Source organism: Polypterus senegalus, chromosome 18, assembly GCF_016835505.1.
Source record: "Polypterus senegalus isolate Bchr_013 chromosome 18, ASM1683550v1, whole genome shotgun sequence".
Taxonomy (NCBI): domain Eukaryota; kingdom Metazoa; phylum Chordata; class Cladistia; order Polypteriformes; family Polypteridae; genus Polypterus; species Polypterus senegalus.
The window spans coordinates 6,273,413-6,299,266 of NC_053171.1; the positions used below are offsets into that span (position 1 = coordinate 6,273,413).

Genomic DNA, 25,854 nt, shown 5'->3' on the forward strand with positions numbered 1-25,854 from the left:
GTTAAGGGCCTTGCTCAAGGGCCCAACAGAGTAGAGTCACTTTTAGCGTTTACGGGATTTGACCAATGCAGATCCCTACCTCAGAGCCACCACTCCGCCCTTTCAATAGAAAGAAAGAGACAGCACAAATATAATAACGTACAATGTGTTACAATGTGCTCTTGATAATGTCTTATTGTGCGTAATTTATCAATTAAACGTTATTACTAGTGTGTATGTAAACGACTGATATAAAGGGCACGCTACTATCTGTGGTTTCAGGCATCCATGGCAGGTCTTGGAGAGAGTGTCAGATGCAAATACTCGACTGTATTTAGAACTCGTAGTCGTCATCACAGAAGATCCTTTTTCTGTTTAAAAACATAGCAGCTCATTTGCTTTGGGGGTGATGAACAATAGCTACCTGACATCAAATCCCTTCTGCAATGTTACATCTTCAGCAAGGCATTCAGATTTCATGAATCAGGGTTGTGTCTGATAAAGTGTGCGTCACAAAACATATTGCTGATACAAACCCAAGACTGGCTGAATTATACTTAACCGCTCACCAAACCAGATGGAAAGTCTGGTCAATGCGAGGCTCCACACCAAATGAAGATTCTTTACAGTAATCTTAACGTATTTTCTTTACAGTTGCTGCTGACCATTTCAAATATGACTGTAAGCATGTTCCCTTAACACTACCCCCAGTAATAAGTACAGAAATGGAAGTTCATGCACCACTTGATATGGGTCATGTTAGTTTAAACGAAAGATAACACAGGGAGTAAAAGATAAGAACAAGCAGTTGCAAGGGAAAGTCCATGTTGAAGCTGCAAAGGTTAGACCTACCAAAACAGATTTATCCCATAAGATCTCCTGCACAAAAGAGCAAATGATAAACAGATCACAACAATTGGAAAAAAGAGGGACACAAATACCCCAAAGTTATGATGTCAGCAAGAAATCACAGTGTGCGCCATTTTAAAAAGTAAAGAAAAATCTTTCATTGCAAGAGTGCAGAACAAGTGTTGGGATGCATTGGAAGTGCACTGGCCATTCATCCTTAATAAGCTCAGAAAAGTAATTTAATGAAAACAAATACCGTATATACTCAGGTATAAGTCAGGTGTTGAAACCCGAAAAATTGATCATAAAATCAGACCCCAACTTATACACCTGTTCAAAAATACGACACTTAAGATGTAACAAAAAAAAAATAAATTCTTGCCTCCTCCAATCTCACATCAGTTTCTCAAATTGTGTTGCAGCAGCGCAGTTACCAATTTCATTCACTACTTCAACAACGTTTAATTTAAAACCAGCTTCATATTTCCTTCTGATTGAACGCTCCATCGTAGATAAGGGATGTTCTTATGATAAAGGTGTATGAGGGTGTGAGATACGAAAAACATAAATAAGTGCAAACGTCTCTTTGGAATAGTTTGAGTATCACCGTGTGGTCACGTAGGTACAATACGGAGAGTGAGAGAGAGGTGAAAAGCACATGCTGATACAGCGCATTGCCACACCTACGTAGAAAAAAAAGGCAGTGATGTAGCAGTGCTACTATGAATTAAAACTGCATCTCCCAGCAGTCCCAGCAGGGGCTGTTGGGGTCAAAGTAGTTTAAAAGGAGGGCAGGTGGCCAAAGGAGAGGGGGGTGTTTTGTTGTTGTATTTTGGTTCTGTTTACCTGTGAGACTGCCTTCTATAGTTTAAGCCATAATTAGTTTTGTGTCCTGGATTGTATTCGTTGTTGGGGTCTGGATTGTCTTCTGTCTATCCGTGTCCTAAGGATTGATTATGGATTCATTGGCTCCCCACAAGAAAAGGAGCGCTCCTGAACCATCCATCCATCTTCGCCCTTACAGTGGCTACTGGTAGGACTGTTTATAATTCCCTTGCAGCGTGCAGTTCTCTTGGCTCACTATCGTCATCTCTCAGTACATCCGGTTTGATATTCCATGGACGTTGCTGTGTGGTGTTTGTGTTTATATGTTTAATGTAAATCGCCATAGGGCTACTGGGGTGGTATTATTGGTTTCATTTATATTATTTAATTTCAATACATTCTTTAATTATTGTTATTCCCCAGTGTGCTGTATTTTTGTCTCTGTTGGGAGTGTGTGCGGGTCGAGCCAAGGCTGGGAACGTCCCTGTGATCCACTATAAAAAAAATATATAAACCACTGTCATCTTGACGGTGTGAATCTGAGCGGCACCTGACCGCTACAGTGTGCTCCATGGTGACTCTCTCAGGTGGGCGTTAGCAGGAGTCTTCCACCTTCGACTTATACAACCGACATTATAAAATACCAGAAATTAGACAGGAAAATCAAGTCCTGACTTATCCGCGAGTATATACGGTAATTCTAATGACAATTCACTGGAAATATTCACCTATCCAAAACATTATTTGTTTGAGGGTAAGAATGATTTTATCCTTTTAAAAACACTTTTTGTTTTTAAGGTGCCTTTTGTAAGAAAATGAAACTTCCAAAGATTACTTTTTTTTTTATTTAAGAATTTCTCTCAAAAAGGAGGAGGAAGGTACAATGCTTTCAACAACAGGAATTTGAAAAGCTTGATCCAAATTGAAAACAAAAAAAAAAAAGTTTTAATTGTTACGTCACGTTAAGTGTACCCTAGAGCAGGCTAAACTTAATGCAAAGTATGACAAAGAAATATACAACCTTTAAAATGAACTTAAATACAGTCATGCGCCAATTTCAAGACAACTGAGTTGAAGCCATTTGTACTGTATTTACGGCAGAGGGCCATTGGAAAACCACAGGGTAATAATTTCTAGAAATTGCTAAAACCAGCAGCAGTGAGAAGTCTTTCATTGCTGCTATCACTGTGACTCTTGGAGGGCCCTTTAAGGTTTCTTTTGATCAGCACTGATCCGAATGCATTCGGCCCACGCCACCCTCTCTCACACGAGTGTTTCTCAATCTTTATAGACCTGAAACCCAGTTTTGTCTTTTTAAATTCATTAATGACCCACTACCAGCCAAATGGCCCGTCCCAAATGGAGCCTTAACTCGCCACATGACTGTATTTTGAAAAACAGCAGTTACCTTGAAGTGGACATGTTTTAGTAAACAGGTCAACTGATAACAACTACAACTTACGATTGAAGAAACATAACCCTTTTACTATGAAATATAAAGTTTAGATTTCTATTCTTTAAGTACCTAATGAAATAAGCTAAAGAAACGGTATAGTATAAAAATGAAAATGATATAATAAAAAAAAAAACTGATTCTACTTCAATGAAAAATAAGTGAAACAATACTGGGAGAAAAAACACACCTCCTAATAAGCCAACTTACACAAAGGCTGGGTACAAGATTGGTGAGGTTAACATGCCGAGGAGCAAACATGTGAAGCTGCTGCAAGCAGGAGATTGCTTGGGCCTGGACTAAGCAGTCGGGGTTATCCTGCATCACTGCACACCCAACGAGACAGGATTTCCTTAGTGCAGATATGGATGAGCTGCCACCTAAAAAGCAAACGGATGAAACGTTAATTTGAAATCAGAGGCACGCTAAGGTCCATTAGGACCACATGCGCTGTATGCCGGCTTTCAGTTTGAGTAACAGCATACAGAAGTCTGCCACAAGTACACCTAAAATCAATAGCAGTAACATTATACTGATACTTTAAAAATTCGGAGGACAACAAATGAGTTGCTTATTGACTTTTCCAGCTTCCACACATCACAATACTACATCAAGTCATGTTTCTAAGTGTCTACTCGCACAAACCGTCTTGAAGGGTAAGCTTCCAGATTTTTTCTAAATTAACCACTAATAAATCTTTATTAAAAAAAATAATTTAAAAAAATTTGGAACTGAACGTCATTTACATGTAGAGTGGAACCTCGGGTCATGAACATCTCAGAACACGTATAAATCGGGCTATAAGCAAAAAGTCTGCCAAATTTTTGCATCTGTTCACGACCACACACTCGGGTGATGAACAAGCCAGTTTGCCTTCCGCTTCGTACGTGCCGATGATTTCCGCCCGTGTTCAGTCTCCCCCTGTACAGTACATTGTTCTCGGTCAGAAGTGCATCGCGCAGAGGGACTTTCCCTCAAAACTGTAATCTCCTCTCCACCCAGCTTCCTGCTCACTTCCTTCATGCCAGAACTCGACTCATGCAAGGTTAGTTTTCTTGGTTGTTTATGGTTAGTTTTTGCATAAATGAAGTATTTTTTAAATGTTTATTTTTTTCCTGTGCTTAAAACTCAACTGTTTACAGCGAGCGGTTCACAAGGCTGTAGCGTGAACTCTTGCAATGTTACTTTTCTCTGTTCAAGGTTTTCTCAGTGTTATTCAATGTTTTTACATTTAGTTTACTATTACAGTGTGCATTCTAGGGTATAATTAACTATTTTTGTGCTTAAAAATCTTTAAAAAAATATATTTACATACAGTGTGTACGGTCTGGAACGGATTAATTGTATTTACATACAATAATCCTATGGGGGAAATTACTTCGGGTCACGTCAGGTTCCACTGTATGTTAAATTTACAGTCCCTCTGTAACTTTAACAATTGTTAAATATCGCTATTTTAAATAAGGTACAACCTTAAAGAAAAACTCAGAGGGTATTCATAAATATAAAGTTTATTTGCATGCTCATAGCTGAAATACTTCAGTTATGCTATTAAGGGTCTCCTGTAGTGAGTGGTGGCTCGGAGGCTGGGGATCTGTGCTGGCAATCAGAAGGTTGCTGGTTCGAATCCCATAAGTGCCAGAAGTGACTCTACTCCACTGGGTCCCTGAGTAAGGCCCTTAATCTGCAATTGCTCCGTCCCAGGTATGACGTTAATCTGCATCCAGCCAAGTAAGCAAGTCATCCAACTTGCAGGTAAAACTTAGGGGTTGGTGGCAGGATTGGCACTCCAGCCACTGTAGAAAAAACAAAAAAACTCACACTCTTCAGTGTGGTGCTGAGGTGTCACCCACTGCACGGTTGCACTCAGATCCCATTCCGGATGGTTGCAGCAACACGCTATAATCGGAGCATGCTCCCAACCTCTCCTCTTTGTAGTGAAGTGAGAGAGAGAGTGGATAATTGAACATAATTTGTCCTTAAATTCAGACAGGTATTATTTAGGTAATGTGGTAATTCTGCTAATTTCTACATTCTCGTTCATGCAGGTTGCCGCAGTACAACATCCGCGAGATCAGACCTTATCTGACAGAATATGCAGCACAAATTCTGGTGCAGGCTTTGCTCTTGTTGCCTCCTGACCACTGCAACTCACTTTTGGCAGGAGTACCCGAATGTGCTATCAATGAGCTCCAGATGATTCAGAATACAGCGGCCTGTCTTGTATTTAACCAGTTGAGACGGGCACATGTCACTAAGTTGGCTCTCTGCAGCAGCACGCATTAAGTTCAACTCCCTGATGCTTGCCTACAGAGGAGTCAGTGGGTCAGCACCTGAGAACCGTATATACTTGTGTATAAAAAATCAATCATAAAATCAGACCCCGACTTATACGCCCGTTCAAAAATGCGACAATTTCAATTTTGCTTCCTCCAATCTCGCACCAGTTTCTCAGACGTATCAAATTTTGTTACCAAACCAGCTTCATATTTTCTTCTGATCGAACGCTTCATCGTAGATAAGGGATGCTCTTATGATAAACGAGTATGAGGGTGTGAGATACAAAAAGCGCAAAACAGTGCAAACGTCACTTTGGAATAGTTTGGGTATTACTGTGTGGTCATGTAGGCACAATACATAGGACAAAAAAAAAGGCTGTGTGCTCTGTGGTTACTCTCTCAGGTGGGCGTTTGCCTATTATAATCTCTTGGACCAATAGCGTGAGTTTTCCGCACTCGATTTTATACGACCGACATTATAAAATACCAGAAGTTATACGGCAAAATCAAGTCCTGACTTATCCGCGGGAGAACTTAAACGCGAGTACATACAGTATATGGACACACTGGTGAAGCCCCTACACTCCTTCTTGCTCACTCTGGTCTGCCAGTGAACCGCGTCTGGTGGTGCCAAGTCTCAATCCAGACTCTTTTCCTATGTAAGTCCTAGCTGGTGGAACGAGCTGCCCACCTTCATCTGAACTGCTGACATTCCTCAATGTATTTAAGAAGCAATTGAAAACCCATCACTTCTGTGAATATCTGTCTAATTGACTTAAAAAAACTTTGTTCTGTGATCTTTCATATTGTTGGTAGATTTGTTGTGAAGTTTAATTGCTTTATGGATTATTAATCTAGGATTGTAAATGTATTAGTTATTATATCTTTTCACTTGTGGCAATCAACTCCTGTTACCTCTCTAATTATGCTTGCTGAACAAACAGGGCCCAGCCTAATGTTACTCCATTATGTTTACCTGTTTTGTAAGTCTGCCAAGCAAATAAATGTAAACGCTAATAATGAGAGAAACACTCTTTAAAGTGAAGGTCTAGAACAGCGGGTCTACAACTCCAGTCCTGCAGGTTTTTATTCTAACTCTTCTTTTTTCAATTAGTGACCAGTTTTTGCTGCTAATTAACTCCTTTGCCTTCATTTTAAATGACTTGCTATTTAAGACTCAGACGCCTTAATTAGCAGCCAAACAATAATGAGATACAAAACAAGCCAACACACGACCAACTAACCAGTTCCAATCATACAATATCTGAAAATAAAGAAAGATGAAGGGCTCAGTAATGTGGATATCTGCTCAGATCCACAAAACACTTTAATGATCTTCTTTGAAAAAAGAAAAATCAACCACTATGGAAATGTCTAATGTGACACAATAAGAGCAACAACAGGCCACGGAATTAAATAACAGGTGTAATTAATAACAAGAACTGGCTTCTGATTAAAACACTGGTAGGGGTTTGGATTCCTGAATTAGCTGGTTGTCTGTTGGCTCACTTCTCATCTCATTTCTGTTTGGGTGCTCTTTAAGGAAAAACATGAAACAACTCAGAGGACTGAATATTAAAATAAAAAAGTCAATTCAAATAAAGGGAAAAGAAGTTCATTAACAGCAAAAACTGATCACTCATCAAGAAAAGGGTTAGAATGAAAACCTACAGCGACAGTGGCACTCCAGGACCAAAGTTTAAGACCCCTGGTCTAGAACTTGAGCTGGGCTGAAGGTCTCATCATTGATATGGACTTAACCTTCTAGTCTTCGCACGTCCACACCAAGACCTGCTGTCTCCAGTCCACCCTGATCATGTTAAACTGGTGCTGTCGTGGTGGTGGCAGTCCATGTTACTGTTAACAATGCTCATTGTCTTGGTTTTCATTTTTTCCCTATTGTTATGGTGTTTTCAGTTTCTGTGTGTTCTATGGATGAAACTTTAAAACTGACTTCCTTCTAAGTTATCAAATTGCACTGGGAGACAAATTCTTACACTCAAGTTTTGCTATGTTTTGTTTATGTTCTGAGAGTTTTGTTAACTTTGTATTTTTAATCCACTGTTCTTGTATTAAAGTTTGCTTTTGTAAATAAAGCTATCTGCTCAAAATTATTAAAATGAACACCTTTGATTACTTTATCCTCATTGGTAAAATACTAAATGAATTACAAGCAATTATAAATTTGATGAAAATCTGGCATATTTTTTTTATATAGACTTAAAGGTGAATATTATTAGTAAGACAACTAAGCCTAGAAAAAAAGTTGGCAAAGAGGAGAGGCAGTCAGTCAAGACTGCAATTTTGATCATTGCTTCACTGCGGCCAACTCATCATAGGTAACATGTCTTGGTATACTTTGATACTTTTTAAGTTTACTTATACTGAGGTACATCTATGTTTCGGTGTTTTGTTTCAAGTTATTTGGCAGATTTCAGGTAAGAATCTTAACCAGAAAAAGAATATTTGAGCACCAGCCTTAGCATCACTACACTGGTTACCTGTGTCGTTTAGAATTGATTTTATTAATGGGTATAGAAAGCTTTAAGTAATCTTAGACCTTTCCCATATTTTGGAGTGCATGTCCCCCTACATTCAAAGTCGCAACGTTAGATCTTCTAATAGCATTGTGCTTATACTATTCCAAAAGCTAAGGTTACAAGATGAGGTGAAGCGGCCTTTCGCTGTTATACGTTACCAATAGAGATACATCTGGCTAACATTATGGATCATATAAAAAAAACTCCTAAAATCCCCCTTTCACTTTGAGTTTCAGTTGTACTCCTAATAGGCTGCATATGCGCAAAACTATCATTCTCCTCATGGAGTTGTAATCTTTACTAATCTCTACTTTTCTCTGCTTTATTATAGTTTTTGTCTGTGGTGACATTTTGCACCACCACCATCTGATCGAGGGACTGTGCAGGGACGGTGCCTGCAGTGTTCAGTTTGTACACAAGACCCAGAGCATCAGATCCTCTAAGATAGAACCTGGAAACAAACAGGAAAGAATTAAGAAGGGTGGGTAGAATGCCCACTGGGGGCTTGGCTGGTCTGATTTTGAGCCCCTGCAGATTTTGTTTTTTTTCTACACATTATGTGGAGTTCTTTTGCTTTTTCTGTTCTTCCAGCAATTTGAGTAATTATCATAGCTCATCTTTAGAAACCTAGAATACATTATTATATATAAAGACTCCACTAATCTACTAATTAAATATCTATATAAGCCCAAATCAATTTAGGTTTTGTTACTTATTCATTATTATTCTCAGATAATTGAATTTGTTTTCCTTTTCTTATATTTACTTCTTTGACATTTGGTGAAGCAAATAAATGTCGTTGTTATGCTTAGTTGGTAAACACACATAGCTCAATGCATGTGTAGTATAAAAGATTAAATTCAGCTGCATTACTGAACTAATTTGGAATTAATATTACCATTCTTCAAAGCGTTTTATGATGTGTTAGAATGACAAACCTTATTTCACTCAAAGCAACTTACAGATCCCAAATGCATATTACTGCCCTTTGCATATTCCTCAACATGTTCACTTGTAGATGAATCGACCTTCTCAAGGTATTGAGGCGGCACATTTGTGATCTGCAGTTCAGTACTTCGGCTGCTACAAGGAAATTCAATCAGTTTGCCATTTTCTCACTCACTGTGTCCTGAGCCAGGTCAAGCAGGGTGCTGGAGCCGACCCCAGCTAGCACAGGGCACAAGACAGGAACACACCCTGGACAGGGCACCAAGACCATCGCAGAGCAGGCAAGCAAGTACGCACACACACACACACACACACACACACACACATTGGCCAATTTAGAATCGCCAATCCACCTAACCTGCAGATCTTTGGACTGTGGGAGGAAACCCACATAGACATGGGGAGAAGGTGTAAACTCCACGCAGGGAGGACCTGGGACACAAACCTTGATCTCCTTACTGCAAAGGCAGCAGCCATACCACTACACCACCGTGCTGCCCCCAGAAGGAAATTCTGCTTGTCAAATAGGGACAACACAACAAACACAAGTACAGTGCATTAATGACTACAAAAGTACTGTACCTTGTAGTTCTGGTCCAAGTGCAGTAATAAGTGCGTTTAGGCAGCGGCCAAGGCTTTGATGAACTTCTACATGAGTAGGAGGCACCGTTAACAGCAGCAGTAAAACAAGTGCAAAGGTCTGCTCCATGTGGACATGGTATAACTGTCCACCAGTGTCTATGATGAGTGACAGAGAGTGCAATGCCCACATCTATAACACAAAATAACACATTTCAGCACAAACAGAAATTAACTAATGAGATCTTGAAAATTTTATTTAAAAAAAGGCAGAATTTTACAAATGAAGAAAAATCTGAATCTCCTTTGTGACTGTCAAAGTAGAATAAGAGAGCTAAAGATACTTCATAAACAAGATGACACAAAGCACATAATGCACTGGGTAACAAATATCTTAAATACTCAGTGAACACAGAATAAAACAGACTAATCAAAGCTGGAGTTGTCAACTGAGTCCATAATTAATGTTTAAATGTTTCATGTTAAAACTCCACACTGGCCATGAGCATGACAGTAAATTTACAGAGTGCCATTCCACACTGCACTGTATTTCATGGCACATGACACTTGCAGAACTATAGACAAATATCTGTTTGGTTTTTACAAATGAGGTACAGGCAAGTGATATGCGGAGGACTACAATGTGAGTCACTGGTGCAGATTTAAATAATTATTAAATTAATTAAAAAAAAACCTATGCAAACCAAAGCCTTAACCACAAGGCCATATTGACTCGCCAGAGTTAATTGATTGATTACAAAAAGTACAGTATGTGGAAATTGAGTATAGACAGACAGACAGGAAAGGCACTATATACTAGTATATACTAGATAGACAGACAGACAAATAAATGAAAGGCGCAGAAAGATAGACAGACAGTTTGACATTACAATGGCTTACAATATTAATTGTTGTAACTTTACCTGCACTTCAGGGGAGGTGTTGTCCTGAGAAAGAGTATAAAGAACTCCGACGCAGGCACTGAGGTGCTGGCTTGAAATGCTTCCTCCCATGTACCTATACAAAGTTCCCAAAGCCAAGGAATGGCCTGTTCGTGACACAACATCCCTGGCTGTTTTCAACCTGAAAAATAAGTTAAAATGGAAACAGATGCACAGTTGTATCCACAGGTCTAGACACCTCTGGTCCAAGTACTGTACATGTCTTATTTGTTGTTAACATGGCCACAGTACAACAAAAACCGAATCACAATATATTTCTGCACATTGCTACTTTAATGCACAATTACTCATCATTTACAGAATTTACTAAAATGAGAAGGGTGAGAACTGGAAACTGTAGGTAAGGACAGAACGTACAGACTGACCTCCTTGATCTGCTGCCACTGTGGCCAGCATCAGGAAAAGGAACATCAGAAGATGAGATGAGATAGGTAAATGTGAATGGGGCAAATTCAACAGTTAGCCACCCTTGGTCAACACCGGAATCCGTGATTCACTGATTGAGCTTAAAATTAAGGCAGGAGGAGGAGAAGGCACTGATTACATCACATTGACCTGACAACAGCCGGTCAACGGGTGACACCTCAGCACCACACTGGAACAGGGCAAGTTTTTTTTTTTTTTAAAAACAATGGCTGGAGTGCCAATCTTGCCACTGACTCCTGTGTTTTCCCTGTAAGTTGGCAGATTAAAGACAAATGCATAGTTGAATAAATATTTGGAATCTGTTTAAAAACTGGTCAGATACTGCAAACCATCCACCACCCACAGATCACTTCAACCACTTGCAGAAAGAGCGTCGCTGAACCCAGAGTGGTCAAGGACAGGGGCAGCTTTACTAACACAAACCAAATCTCCATCAAAGGGATAACAGGAGGATTCTGTGCCTGTGACATCACAATCCTAAAGTAGGCAATCACAGAAGCTGAAATAAGTTAAAGACCATTTTGGTCCAAGGAGATATGTTCTAATCAAACAAAACAAACCAACCAATTTATTTTCCATAAATGTCATAAGCCGTCTACTAAAGCAGATGGCCTGCTAGTAGTTTGGGACCAACCAGGACTGAGGGGGTAATAAGAGAGGCAGATGTTCAACAAAAAAAAGGTAATTTTATTATTCCACAATAGAGAAGGAAAAAAAAAAAAAAAACACACAGTTGCCAATGTAAATGACTGCACAAAAAAAAAAATATCCTGTGACAAAAAAAATCTAATTATGAAACTTACCCTGATATATAGCAGTCACTTTTATTTCATACTAGCCGTCCCCCGAGGCTTTGCCCGCGTATTAGTGAAACAGGACAGTGAGGAGGCCCTGCCCAGCTCCCCACTCCTGACGTTACTGTTCCCACCTCCTCTCAGCCCGCAGATTAGCGCGAATATAACACGCCTGCAAGCGAACTATGATTCTTAGCGCAATAAGAGAAGTCGCAAAATCAACCAGAATGTTCAAGCAAATTATAGAAAGAAAAGATCTAAATACATTAAATAGTTCTCTTGTTCGCTAACTAAGTGGAGTTAAGGTTACGACCCGAGGCAGACGCGTGAGTGAGGAGGGCCCCGCAGCCTAATGAGTCTCTCTCAGATTTGCACTAATAAATCGGTACCGCGAGTGAGCTCTGATACTTTGCGCGATGAGAAAGTTGCAAAATCAATGGAATGTTCAAGCAAATTATAGAAAATAACCCGATATAAATCTGTTAAGTAGTTCTCTCGTGAAAAACAGACAGACATACAAACAGGTCTAAAAGAACTATAAGAAATTTTGCGCTTGGACCACAAAATTTTTAAAACTGTTTCTCAGCAAGCACCTATGGGCCAAGGGTAACCTGCATTCCCAATATCAAGTCCCAAGTCCTCATGGGTCGGGAGATTTTGTGATGAGTGAGTCACTGGTATTTGGCTTTAATATATCTATAGAGAAGGGTATCCGCAGCCTTAAAATGGGCAGTCTAATGGTCTGGAATCCCGACAGATTTTATTTTTTTCTCCAGCCGTCTGGAGTTTTTTTTTTGTTTTTTGTGTCCCCTCTGGCCATTGGACCTTACTCTTATTCAATGTTAATTAATGTTGATTTATTTTGTTTTTCTTATTGTGTCTTTTATTTTTCTTTTCTTCAGTATGTAAAGCACTTTGAGCTACTGTTTGTAAGAAAATGTGCAATATAAATAAATGTTGTTGTTGTAAAATGAAACAAAACAACTCTGTTACAGTCCCTGTCATAAATACAACTCTGTTTTGGGTTCTCAAGAGCCTAACCCACTCCTTAACATCAACCAACAGCTCAGCCACCTGGCACCTCTTAGACTGGCATCCGCTCACAGCCTAACCCTTCTTCTTAAATCTCTCCGAACCATCATTCCCCGGTCTTGCGGCCACAAATGTACTAATAAAGACATCTCAATTCCCATGGTCAGCTCTCCTAAACATAAGGAGAAACCACTTCAGGCCTACTGGGGAAATCATACACTTCGAGCAAAAATCAAAATATCTGACAACAAAATGCGCATAATAAAACACTAAATAACAAAAAAATACAAACGGAAACATTACGGTACACCTACACTACTAATCCAAAATGGACTCCCCTATAGCGGTCTTTCGACTTTCCCAGGTACCCGTGACTGTGTTTAGCTTCGGCGTCACCTTTAAAACACCGGTCCGTAAATGTGGAATATCACGTGTGAGGCTTAAACCCGAAACAAATAGCGGGGGAGGGAATGAAAGAAACAACCTGACGGCAAGTCCAAAAAACTTTTTTTTGTTCCCGTTGTAAACTCGCTGCCATGTTGCTCATTGCGGTTCATACCTAAAGCTTATTAAGAATCTTGCTGTCCAGTATCTGTCTGTACTGAACTGTATTAGCATCCGGTGAGACAATAGCATCACAGTAACTATAAATGGAGAGAAACACTGCCACTGGGAAGGTAATATGATACCGTTTACTTGAATGGCACCCAAAGGCGCAAGGACTACTTTGTGGGTGGATAGAAGAATGAATTCCCTTAAATATGAACAAATCCCTGAAGCTAACAAGCTCAATCCACTAAACATAGTGAAGCTGTAAAGAGGATGAAGAGTTGAGGCTCAAGGCTATCCAAACGTAAACAGCAGATTTACAGAGAGTAAATGTGCCAGCACAGTGTCCACATGTGAGTATTACTGAAAAGCTTTAGTGAGATTTCAAGCATGCAATGTATAAAGGAAACCTTAAGAGTTTTACAAAGCTAGAGCAATGCAGCAAGGAAGGCTGGTAAAACAAATTTTTAAAGACTCGGGCTCAAATTTCTAGACTCTAGCTGGATACAAAAACAACTTCTGGAAACCATGATTTCTGGCAAAGAAAACACCCAGTTACCAAATATTCATAAAAAGGCCCGTCTCCTACAAACGAGTATCTTTACTGCCACATTCATCCCTTTTTTCAAAATCTCCATTGTAGCTAAGTGAGTTCATGTGAAAACGCAAACACGCCCCATGGAAGCTGTTGACTTTTTCAACATATTTGAACAAGCAAACATTAGGTCTTCATGCACATAGTGCCTTACAGATACTTGAACAAAAGACTTTTCAAATTCATAAAGTGTATTCATTCTCATAACCCCAATTAACAAAAATGCAGATTTGTCAAAGTGGAAAAAGTCCACCCGTCCACTTATCACCACTTCAAATCAATCAAATTAAAATCAGATGCTCCAGATTAGGCGCCAATGATTAGAACCTCCTTAGGGGGTCTGCAAGTGGACCCGACTTTCAAATTTAAAACGCAGATACCGAGGGTCTGGTGTTCTCTTGGCTAGATGAGTGTGGTGTCATCAAGCCAAATCGAACAAGCTCTCAGAAAACAAGGCCTTCAGAAAAAAAGGGATGTGGACGCCTAGAAGTCTGGTAAGGAATTTAAAAAGATCATTAAATTGTTTGACATCAGTCATTCCACTGAAAGGAAAATCTTCACAAACAATTTGACACAAACCACAAAATGCACTGGGCACCAAAAACCTTAAATATAAATAGAGACTAAAACAATCCAATCAATGCTGGAGTTGATATCTGAGTCCATAATAAATATTGAAGCATTTCACGTTAAAACTTCACACAGACAGAGAACACACCAATAAATGTACACAGTGCCATCCACATTGTACTCTGTTTCATGGCACTTTACACTTGCAGAACTATAGACAAACATCTATCGTATATACTCGCGGATAAGTTCTCCCACGGAGAAGTCAGGACTTGATTTTACCGTATAATTTCTGGTATTTTATAATGTCGGTCGTATAAGTCAAATGCGGAAAACTCACGCTACTGGTACAAGAGATTACGATATGCTAACGCCCGCCCACCTGAGAGAGTCACCACGGACCACACAGCCTTTTTTTTTTTCTATGAGGGTGCGGCAATGCGCTGTATCAGCATGTGCTCCTCACCTCTCTCTCTCTATTGTGCCTACGTGACCGCACAGTAATACCCGCACTATTCCGAAGCGACGTTTGCACCGATTTGTGTTTTTTTATCTCACTCCCTTATACACCTTTATTGTAAGGGCATCCCTTATCTACGATGGAGCATTCGATCAGGAGAAAATATTAAGCTGGTTTTAAATTAAAAGTCATTGAAGTAGCAAAAGAAATTGGTAACTGCGCTGCTGCAACAAAATTCAACAAGTCTGAGAAACTGGAGCGAGATTGGAGGAGGCAAGATGATGTTTAAAAAAAAAAAAATTAAGTGTTGCATTTTTGAACGGGCGTATAAGTCGGGGCCTGATGTTATGATCGATTTTTCGGATTTCCCGACTTACACGTGAGTATATACGGTATTTGTTTTCCAAATCAAGCAAAAGCAACTGATATGGCAAAGACATCAGAGTGAGTCACTGGTGTTATTTAAAAGAAAAATGTATTGTGACGTGTCTTGCACCCCAAAACATGAGGCCAAGTATCAGTACTTTAGCAAAACCAACTTTATTCAGCTTGAAACTGGTGTAACACGGCTATTTATTTTAGTGGGATCTACCTCTCTCTTACACACAGACACAGCAATCAGGTAGGGTTGTGATCATGTTAGTGGCCAAGTAATCCTGTTCGCTGCATTTATAATGTTCCTTGCATCACTCATCGACGGCGGCACTTATAGCACGACCGTGATCGGCTCGGATTTGATTTTGCGGCGAGCCGCTACAGCACTGGTAGCCTGCAGTTGCCCTGGCAACAGAGAAGCGGTCTTCCAAAGACACAACGATCGTGCATCGGGATGCTCTTCGGTGGGTTGTCCTGTTGTGGGGATTTCCAAAAGAGTTTAGAAACCTTACAGTATACAAACCAAAGCCATGCGAAAAAGAAAGGAAAATCATCTAAATGTGGCATAGATTTCAAACGACTGCTAGTTTGTCCAGGACTGGCCACTCCAGCAAATCCAGCCCAAGAGCGGACCATTTGATGCTAAAAGGAGCCTCCAAGGACTCCAAAATTTCATTGTGGGATTTCCATGCAACTCTTACAACAGTTGGTTTCAAAATGTATGCACCCATAATCAGAAAGAGATTGCATAAAATTGACCTGTGAGAGAGGAAAAAGCATTTGCTGTCCAAAAAAGAACATCAGAGCAAGAATGCAGTTTGCCATTGAATATCTAGGCAAAGACCTGACCTTCTGTTGTAGAGACAGCGGTTTGGCAAGCACAGTAACAGAAGACATGTTTGGCAGTATTTCAGGAGAAGAACTTCACACCAGCTATGAAGCACGGTGGTGGAAATGTCCTGTTTGAGATTGCCTTCCTACTTCAGGGCTTGAGCAGCTTGCGGTCACTGAGTTGACTATGAATTCTGCATCACACCAAAGGTTTATTTGAGGAGAATGTGACACAATAAGGATCCAAAGCACACTAGCATATCCCACCAAGGAATGGCTCAAAAAGAAGTCGGACAGTTATGGAGTGGCCCTAGTAAAAGACCTGACTTGAACACAACTGAAATGTTGTCAGGGGTATTGAAAAGGGCAGGGCATGTTACAAAAAAAAAAAAAACATTCTGCATGGAGAAGTGGGCAAAAATATCACTGGGTTGATATCAGAGACTGGTGAGCAGTTATGCAAAACTGCTAAAGGGTGCAATACCAGTTTCTGAGGCCAAGGATGGTCTTTACTTTTCTCCAGTAGACCATTATATCTATTGATATTTTGGTTGAATAAATGAACTAAAAGGCACATTGTGCTTTTATTCAAGTATACCATTTTTATCTGTAGGTATTTATTTACCTGCTCAAAGGATGTTAACAGTTTCCATGGGGTGTACTTACCTTTTCACATGATTGTAGTAGCTGCCAGCAGCCCTACCAAGTATGAAGTATTAAGGGGAAAAGTATGAAATATTCAGCGGAAAAACAAATGCCAACTTCATCACATGCTAGAATTCACTTGCTTATACAGTTAACGCATCCCCAAAATTGTGTTTTTTCTAAGGTTATGCAGATTTCACAAATTGAAAATTTAAAATTGAAATTGAGAAGGCCAGAGGAGGAGTTGTATTGCATTGCATTGTGGACCTGCAGAAAGCATATGACAGGGTGCCTCAAGAGGAGCTGTGGTATTATATGAAGAAGTCGGGAGTGGCAGAGAAGTACTTCAGAGTGGTACAGGATATGTACGAGGGAAGTGTGACAGAGGTGAGGTCTGCAGTAGGAGTGATGGGATTACATCAGGGATCGGCTCTGAGCTCCATTCTTATTTGCAATGGTGATGGACAGGTTGACAGACAAGATTAGAGAGGAGTCCCTGTGGGCTATAATGTTTGCTGATGACATTGTGATCTGTACTGAGAGTAGGGAGCAGGTTGAGGAGACCCTGGAGAGGTGGAGATCTGCTCTATAGAGGAGATGAATGAAGGTCAGTATGACCACCAAGACAAATTTGTGTGTAAATGAGAGGGAGGTCAGTGGAATGATGAGGATGCAAGGAGTAGAGTTGGCAAAGGTGGATGAGTTTAAATACTTGGGATCAACAGTACAGAGTAACAGGGATTGTGGAGGAGAAGTGAAAAGGAGAGTACAGGAAGGGTGGAATGGGTGGAGAAGAGTTTCAGGAGTGAATTGTGATAGACGGATATCAGCGTGAAAGGGAAGGTCTACAGGACGGTAGTGAGATCAGTTATGTTATATGGGCTGGAGACGGCGGCACTGACCAGAAAGCAGAAGACAGAGCTGGAGGTGGCAGAGTTAAAGATGTTAAGATTTGCATTGGGTGTGACGAGGATGGACAGGATTAGAAATGAGGACATTAGAGGGTCAGCTCAGGCTGGACGGTTGGGAGACAAAGTCAGAGAGGTGAGATTGCGTTGGTTTGGACATGTGCAGAGGAGAGATGAGGGGTATACTGAGAGAAGGATGCTAAGAATACAGCTGTCAGGGAAGAGGAAAGAGGAAGGCCTAAGAGAAGGTTTATGGATGTGGCGAGAGAGGACATGCAGGTATAACAGAACAAGATGCAGAGGACAGAGAGAGATGGAAGAAAATGATCCGCTGTGGCAACCCTTAATGGGAGCAGCCGAAAGAAGAAGATGCAGATTTCACAAATTGTGATTGCAACAAGATTATTCAAATATATATCCTTATTGTAAAGATACATGGAAATAAGCCAAAAGTCAAGAGATTATACTATGTCCTATTACAACTGAACCACCTATCTCGAATTGCGCTAGATAAGCACTCTTCTGACTGAGCGTCTACTGAATACTGTTATGAATCCTAAAAGTTATTAAGGCAGCCATACAACACGCACTTCAGAACAGAGAACCCACTGGAGGCTGGGCATGTTCAGGCCTTACATGGCACACCAACCAGGAAAAGCTTGGTTTGCTGCTGGAAGAGGTGTTGGTGAGGCCTACAGGGGGAGTTTATCCTGTGGTCCAAGTGTGGACCCCAATGACCTAGTGCAGTGACAGGGACAATGTTCTATAAAAATGCTGCGCCGTCCTACAGCTAAGACGTAAAACCGAGGTCCAGGATCTCTGTAGTCATAAAAGATCACTAGGCATCTTTTGTAAAGTGTAAGGTATATCCTGATGTCCTGGCTAAATCTCCTTATCATCCTCTGTCTCTAATTGGCTCTCTCTCTCACCTCTTCACTGCCTAATAACTAATGTGTGGTGAACATACTGTCGCAAAAATGGCTGCCATCGCATCATCCAGGTCAGATGTTGCTCATTGCCAGAAGCCACTTCCACTGAGTCAATCTATATAAAGCACTTTGCATTTATGTAGCACATTTTCAAGATACTCCCGTCTCAAAATGTCTAGCTGTCCATTAAAGTGTACAAAAATAAATCAAGCAATCCTATCCTGCAGGATTCTTTCAATGAAATATTTGGAAACATATGGAAGGATAGCACTGGAATTGAAGGGAGGGAAATTCAGGACAGAATCCAGGAATCGCCGTTTCAAACAAAGGGTTTAAGGGAGCCTACAACTACCACCAAGCAGTGAAGCAGAAGTGGAAGGTAAAATGATGAGATATTATAACACCTTTATTATTAGCTGACCAAACAAGCATGACGGACACAAGAGTTCCTCTCATTTGACAAACCCTGATGTGTTCACATAGTTACGTTTGTACCCTGAAATGTGTGTTGATTTCTAATCATTCAGACTATTCAGATAAACATGCAGTTTTGTATACCACAGGGAATTAAAACATTAACATATCTGGGGAACAGATTTATTTAAAATATGAAGCCCATTTAGATCAGTTAACATGACTTTTGGCAAGGTTAAATTACAAATGGCAACAATCTTCTTTATCATGTGTAAATTATAAAACAAAAGGTAAGGACTTGGTCATTTTCTTCGGTTCACCTGCAAAATGCTGATTTAGAAAACCTCTTAGAAGTAGTAAGAAGGAGAACAAACAGACCAAAAGTCGCTTTCAGAATCTTGTCTGCTTACCTGTCAAAACTGATCTGGGCCACGCCGAGCGTAAAAGCGTTATCATTGACGACTTGCACCAGTCGAGACAAAGCCTCTGCAGCAACACATCGCAGGAGAGGGCTGGAGCTTTCCAAGGCACCCATCAAAAGGGACAACGCGGGTTTCTGCACTTCGTCTGCACCTAAACTCGTCCGGCAGTTCACCAAACACTTTGTTCAATCAAATAAAAAGAAAGCAGAAATTCATAATGACACATTCAGTAACAAATGTTCATTAGCTGGATTCTAAAAGAGACAGGAGATGAAATTGTTTGATATGCATAATATGCTGAAAATGTTAACTTTACTAAATAACTATTTACAGTTCATTTTATTGAAAACTAGAGAAGCAGGTTTTAGTGAGTTATGTATCTATCCTTCGCAGCAGGCTATGTTCCCATAATGCTCTGGTGTCTCATCTACATTTGTAATTCAAGTATAGGTCATGAGACAGGAGCAATGCGCTCTCCTTTTTAAGCCTTTCATAATCCATTAGAGACCCGTGTTTTAAGCCAAACATTGTAATAAAAACGACATTTGAATTCTCTCCTTTTATCACACACACCAAGTCTTCCCAATTCTGACCTGGGTATACGCCAATAACATTTAGACAACAACCCACAATGGCACATTCAAATGTGCACTGGCATGAATTTGATGATACAAAGACAGATGGGAATGCACACAAATCTTAACTTAAGAGTCATTATCAATGATGTAAATTGTAAAGCAATAAATTTAAGATAAACACATGTAGCGCAGTAACAAATCAGGAGCTTCGTCTTTCCTTACAGAAAATGGTCAACCAGAGAAGAGAGACCAATGCTTACTGACTGGCAGCCACAGATGTCAACAAGGAAGGCAAAGTGTTGAACGCAATACATGCAATGAATTGGAAGAGAAATACTGTAGTCATTACCTTTAAAGCAGTGCAGAAAGCAGAAATGACATGAACCTGCACCAGCTCCTGTCGGGAGGCTTTAACTTGCTTGATTGCGTCACAGAACAGTTCCAGGACTTGGGTTCTAGAATAGTACAGTCAGGCAATTTTAGATAAAGCTGCTGCACTGGAGAACACCACTTGTTTTGATGTGCAAATCAAACATCTTCCATTTACCTTTGAATCTGTGAAAGGCGAGGGAACATGACACCAAACAGATTGACGGCTGCAACGATGGCAGATGCTGCAGGACAAAGAGGCAAGGGCACCATATCCACACAGGATAACCTCTGGCATATCGCAAAGGCGTCATACTCTAGGCTTCCTCCTGCAAGGCCACCTTGAAGTAACTGGAAGAATGAAAAGACCACCATTAGAGGACTGGAAATTTTGGATCGTAATCAGAAGTGATAAAAGTCTGGCAAGTATCTGCCAACTATGATGGACCAATTATTGTGGCCAAAAATGTCACCTGAGCAAACTACTGCACCACTGTGTCTCAATCAACATAAGATGCAGGTTGAATAATAGCCACAAACTAGCAAAAAGTAAGATGGATAGACAGACAGATAACACAACGCTCATAGAGTTGCAGTCTTCAGGGCACTAATTGGCTGTACAACGCAGAAATTTCTGACTTTCAGCTGGAATTCACAATTATCCACGTGGCACAGTGCAAATGCTTTGCACTTTTTGCTCCCATCAAGAAGCTGCAAACATTATTACTATTATTTCACTGAGGGGCATGCGTTTTTTGACTCTATGTCGGGGAGGGGTTGGGCTACTTTAAGGTAAGTTTTGACTGCTGCACCACTAAGTGGCTAATTACGTATGCTATCGGTCTGTGCTCTCTTAACTTATATGGACTCTGTGCATGGCCAGTGAGCCAGCTTGGGCTCAGGCCGCCAGGATTTAAAGATCGGTTTGTGCCACTGCATTTGTCCATACTAGCAAATCTCTGCTTGAGCTTCACAGTACCAGCACAACCTGTGATTCAAAGGATCAGCGTTACATACTCAGGGCTCTGGTTCCTTTCACTACCTGATCTGTGCTACATAGCAGGGAACATAATATGCTTAATCCAACAGTGAAGACACAGCGTCTAATGATTCATGGTGGAACAATGAAGTATTTTTATAGTATTCTTATTAAGGTAAGGACAAATCCATCTCAAGTATTCATTGGGTAGAGTCACCATCGATGCATGAAGCAGATAGGGAAGTAACGTCAAATGTGAGGTGGAGTAGTGAGATGCCTAGAGGGGCGCTGGGTGGTCTCGTGGCCTCGGAACCCCTGCAGATTTTACTTTTTTCTCCAGCCATCTGGAGTTTTTTTTTTTGTTTTTTCTGTCCTCCCTGGCCATCAAACCTTACTTTTAATTTTATGTTAATTAGTGTTCCCTAATTTTAATTATTTATTTTGTCTTCTTTCACTATCTTCACTTTGAGCTACATTATTTGTATGAAAATGTGCTCTAGAAATAAATGTTGTTGTATTACGCACGTGACGAACTTCTGCACATACACGACTGAGTAGTGATATTCCACATTCAACATAGCTGCGACAACTCCGTCATGTCATGCTGGCCTCACAAAGGATCATAAGGTGCTGGGGAAAGAAGTTAATCTAAACAGGACACATGGTGTTGGCCTTAAAAGTCTTAAGACTTTTCCTCAGAACCCCACCTTACTAATCTACCTCTCTTTCACCCCACCCTTTCGTCATTTTCCATATATTGCCTTTGATTCCCATATGTCTCACGGTGACAAAAGCTCAGGAATCAAAGACTATTGTAAAATATGTGATTAATTTTCTCCTTTTGTGGGTTTCTAGCTATACATATGCAAACTGTACATCAGACCTTTGCTCCAATTAATAATTATCTATACTTTTTCTCTTCTCTGTATCCTATTGCGGCACTTGGTACCTCTGCTCTACTGCCAAGTGGTTCTCCTGTCCATGGAAAAGCCATCTAAGGAACCATCAGAAGGAAAGATTCTACCATCAGACTGGACAGCCCAGCACAGAACATTGCAGAATACCCAGAGGGAGTGTGTGGCCAGTTGGGAAAATTAACCGGGACTCTGACTGGGCCTGATTTTGTCGTAGACGTCCTCTGGTATAACTGACCATGGACTCCCCAGAGGTTTATTTTCTCCAGGGATGTTAGTGACTGGAGTTTTTGTTTTACTCACCTTCAATGTCAACAGGCTATAGTCCGGAGTCCACAGATGAACAATGAATTAATGGACAAGTGTTGCTGGGCTCCACTTTATGTTAATCAGTTTCAAACTACTGTTTTCCTGCCTGTTTAATCCCTTAAGCGCAAGATGTTACACTAGCATATTGATAAGACAGTTTAAAGGACATGATTGGATGTTTAGAAGATCTGGCTTTTGTAGAAACAGATGCAGGGGTCTACAAAATTAGCTACTGACAGTGATGTACGAGAAAATTAATAACTTGAAATTGAACATTTCTTAGAATAAAAGGAGCTTCTACAAAAGGTACTAAAAAGTGGAGGGTCTATAAGAAGGTAAAACATTATCACCTGCTCTTCAATGAACCGGTGGTCTGTTTCTTGAAGTGTAGACCCAAGGAGAAGCATATCATCGGGATGGCAAAGAGGAGGAAGGAGAAAAGCTGCATGTGAAGTTGATTGTTCAAGGCCAGTCAGGTCCGTAGTTAACTGTTTAAGGATTGTGTCAGTTCTTCCTGTGAACATGATTAGGTAAAAGAGAAGCTTTTTTGTTTATCACTAGCCATTCAATCTTTACTAAGATAAGGTAATAAACAATTAACCTAACTTATAAAGCTAAAACTGTAAACCAGTAGTTCCTAACCTTTTCTATGCTTGCACCCATAAACAGGCACCCTACACAAATGAAGTCAAACTTCTAACGTTTGAACCACAAACTGAGCCACATACTATGGAACTATGGAAGAACAAAATGAACTTAAAAATGTAAAAAAAAGCTTTTAACTCTGCATAGAATTAAAATCTAATTTAAATGTAAATTAAGCAATTTACCTTTATACACCTTGGTAATCTTGTAAATGTGTTCCCCGTGACAATCCAGAAGTCGGGGTATCCCGCAAAGCATCAAGTGCAGCAAGGAAATGACATACATCAGTAATCGAGGGGTCTGGGAGATTGGAGACCCCCATGACAAAACGGGTGCCGGGGTGCCGCTAAGCAATTAAACCAGTCAACAAGCTTTACCAAACCATAAACACCTGCACTGCAGTTCAAGAACAGATGTGCCACACAATTAAAATTGCTGCGCTGCTGCCAGAAGGAGAGATGGGTTGAATGTAAGCAGCAGGCATTGCAACCAATTTAGTCCCCCTCGATGGCAAAAAATGTCAATCAAACCCCAAAATTTGTTATGTCACGAACAAGGCTTGCACAGAAATCAATAGTAGACTTTACCCTTCTCTGTGGATCATTGAAAGGTCCAAATTCTACTCTCTTAAAAAAAAGTTATTCGCCCTCTACAGTACAAACACTCTGCCCCACAGCAAAGAACTCATGAAAACGTGCATTTCTCTGGCTCATTCACAGATGACAATTGATTGCACAATGCTCGATTCTTTTCATATCATAGAACAGGAACACTACCTAATAAATGATCAACAAACGACGGCACACTGCAAGACACCGACTGTACCACAATAAAGTCGAGTGGTGAACTACGACACAGTCTTTCTCTTTGTCGCACCGCCTGAAATGCCATCTCACATCCCCTTATGATATAGGCACCCCAGGTTTGGGAATCCCAGATGTAAGGGCTATTATTCATTCACTTTCAGAAGTCGCTGCTTTATAACAGTGTCATGGTGAAAGAGCTAAAGCCTATTGTGGCAGTTATTTTTTGTCTTATCGCTCCAAAATAAAGTAAAACACAAAAACAACATCTGTAAGTAAGGGAGAAATTGATTTCATTTAATAGAAACACATCGACAAATGGTACAACCCTAATATTAGTATTTCAAACCGAAAACACACAGACAGTAAAGGCATAAATAAGAATAGGAGTTACGTACCTTCATAGGTCTTTTTGGGCAGCAAAGCAAGGATCTCATAAAGTCTTTGTTTAAAGAGCACAATTATATTCTTTAAGGTATTTCCATATGATTTAGTAAGTAAAGGCAACCTGGAAAATAAATAAACACACTTTTTAAACTTTGATTCATTTTCATGAAAGTAGTTGACAAATTTGCCACATACAGGTTGACTAGGGCTTTGAAATCTCACTTTAGCTCTATACTGCGTTCATTTCTTTCTATTAAATATGCCTTAGTTCATTTCAATTCACACAATGAAACTGCTTGCAAAATAAGATGGACAAATTAGACAAATAATTCTGATTTAAATGTTATTAAAATATAGATTTGTTCCAATATATTTGAACACAAGTTACAATTCTGAATGCTACATGAATATTTGCCAAACACGTTAAATAATAATAAAAGCAAGGATTTTTATTTTCATCATTACTATTGGTTGTAGTCCTGTGCTAATAGATGGTCAGCCAGCCTAACAAAGACACACTCCTTATTTGTGTAAAATATGATTTGTATGGTGTGTTTTCTTCTTTGTTTTATTTTGTACAGCAAAAATTGAACAATGAATCAGGACACACTGCATTAGTTAAATGGAATCAAGCAGTAGTGCTTAACAGTCTCAACAATACTTGAGTAACTAACACTAACAACCCACAGGTGTCACCGACGTTAACTGGATGAACCAACGCTATGAAGGTACATAAGAGACACACAAATTAAAGGTTTGCTTTGAATTGGATGAAACCAGTTAACACTCTTAACCGAAGTCCAGAAGGCCAATTTATAATATATAACTGGTTGTACACTTAGTCTTTTTAGACTATAAAGCTCAGCTTAAGTAAAATCCTAACCAAAGTACAGAAAATCATGGACGGAGAAGCAATACTTACTGTGTTAATAAAGTTATAGCTGAAGAAAGAGGTGGAAGCAACCTTTGATTAACTTCATCAGTAAGAAGGTCCCCACAATGTAAAACAAAATTCTTCATAGCTAAACAAAGAAAGAGACTAATTACACATTTCTGACAAGTGTTTATCACAAAAAAATACTTCTGTAAAGTTCTAACATCCCCTTGGGGACAAATAAAGTACAGTACATCCATCCAAGGATCTATTATATAGTACCTTTTACTCATCTATCTGTTATATAGTGCCTTTCATATGATCTATCTACAACCCCAATTCCAATGAAGTTGGGACATTGTGTAAAACGTAAATAAAAACAGAATACAATGATTTGCAAATCCTTTTCCACCTCTATTCAATTGAATACACAACAAAGACAAGATATTGAATGTTCAAACTGATAAACTTTATTGTTGTTTTGCAAATCTTCACTCATTTTGAATTTGATGTCTGCAACACGTTCCAAAAAAGCTGGGACAGGGGCATGTTTACCACTGTGTTATGTCACCTTTCCTTTTAACAACACTCAATAAGCGTTTGGGAACTGAGGACACTAATTGTTGAAGCTG

At 39.9% G+C, this 25,854-nt stretch overlaps 1 protein-coding gene across 3 annotated transcripts in view; it reads right to left on the reverse strand.

Moving 5' to 3' along the window:
• heatr5a (HEAT repeat containing 5a) overlaps positions 1-25,854 on the reverse strand; it is a 157,686-nt gene that overhangs the window by 60,349 nt on the left and 71,483 nt on the right. For 2 of the 3 annotated variants that reach the window (XM_039742071.1, XM_039742070.1), the window contains 10 exons: positions 25,271-25,370; positions 24,360-24,469; positions 22,864-23,027; positions 20,490-20,662; positions 20,292-20,397; positions 19,353-19,543; positions 10,376-10,535; positions 9,456-9,645; positions 3,317-3,486; positions 832-858 (listed from right to left, as the gene is read on the reverse strand). In XM_039742071.1, coding sequence (XP_039598005.1) covers positions 832-858; positions 3,317-3,486; positions 9,456-9,645; positions 10,376-10,535; positions 19,353-19,543; positions 20,292-20,397; positions 20,490-20,662; positions 22,864-23,027; positions 24,360-24,469; positions 25,271-25,370 — 1,391 coding nt within the window. The remainder of the gene's footprint in view (positions 1-831; positions 859-3,316; positions 3,487-9,455; positions 9,646-10,375; positions 10,536-19,352; positions 19,544-20,291; positions 20,398-20,489; positions 20,663-22,863; positions 23,028-24,359; positions 24,470-25,270; positions 25,371-25,854) is intronic. The other variant, XM_039742072.1, reaches the window with a different exon arrangement.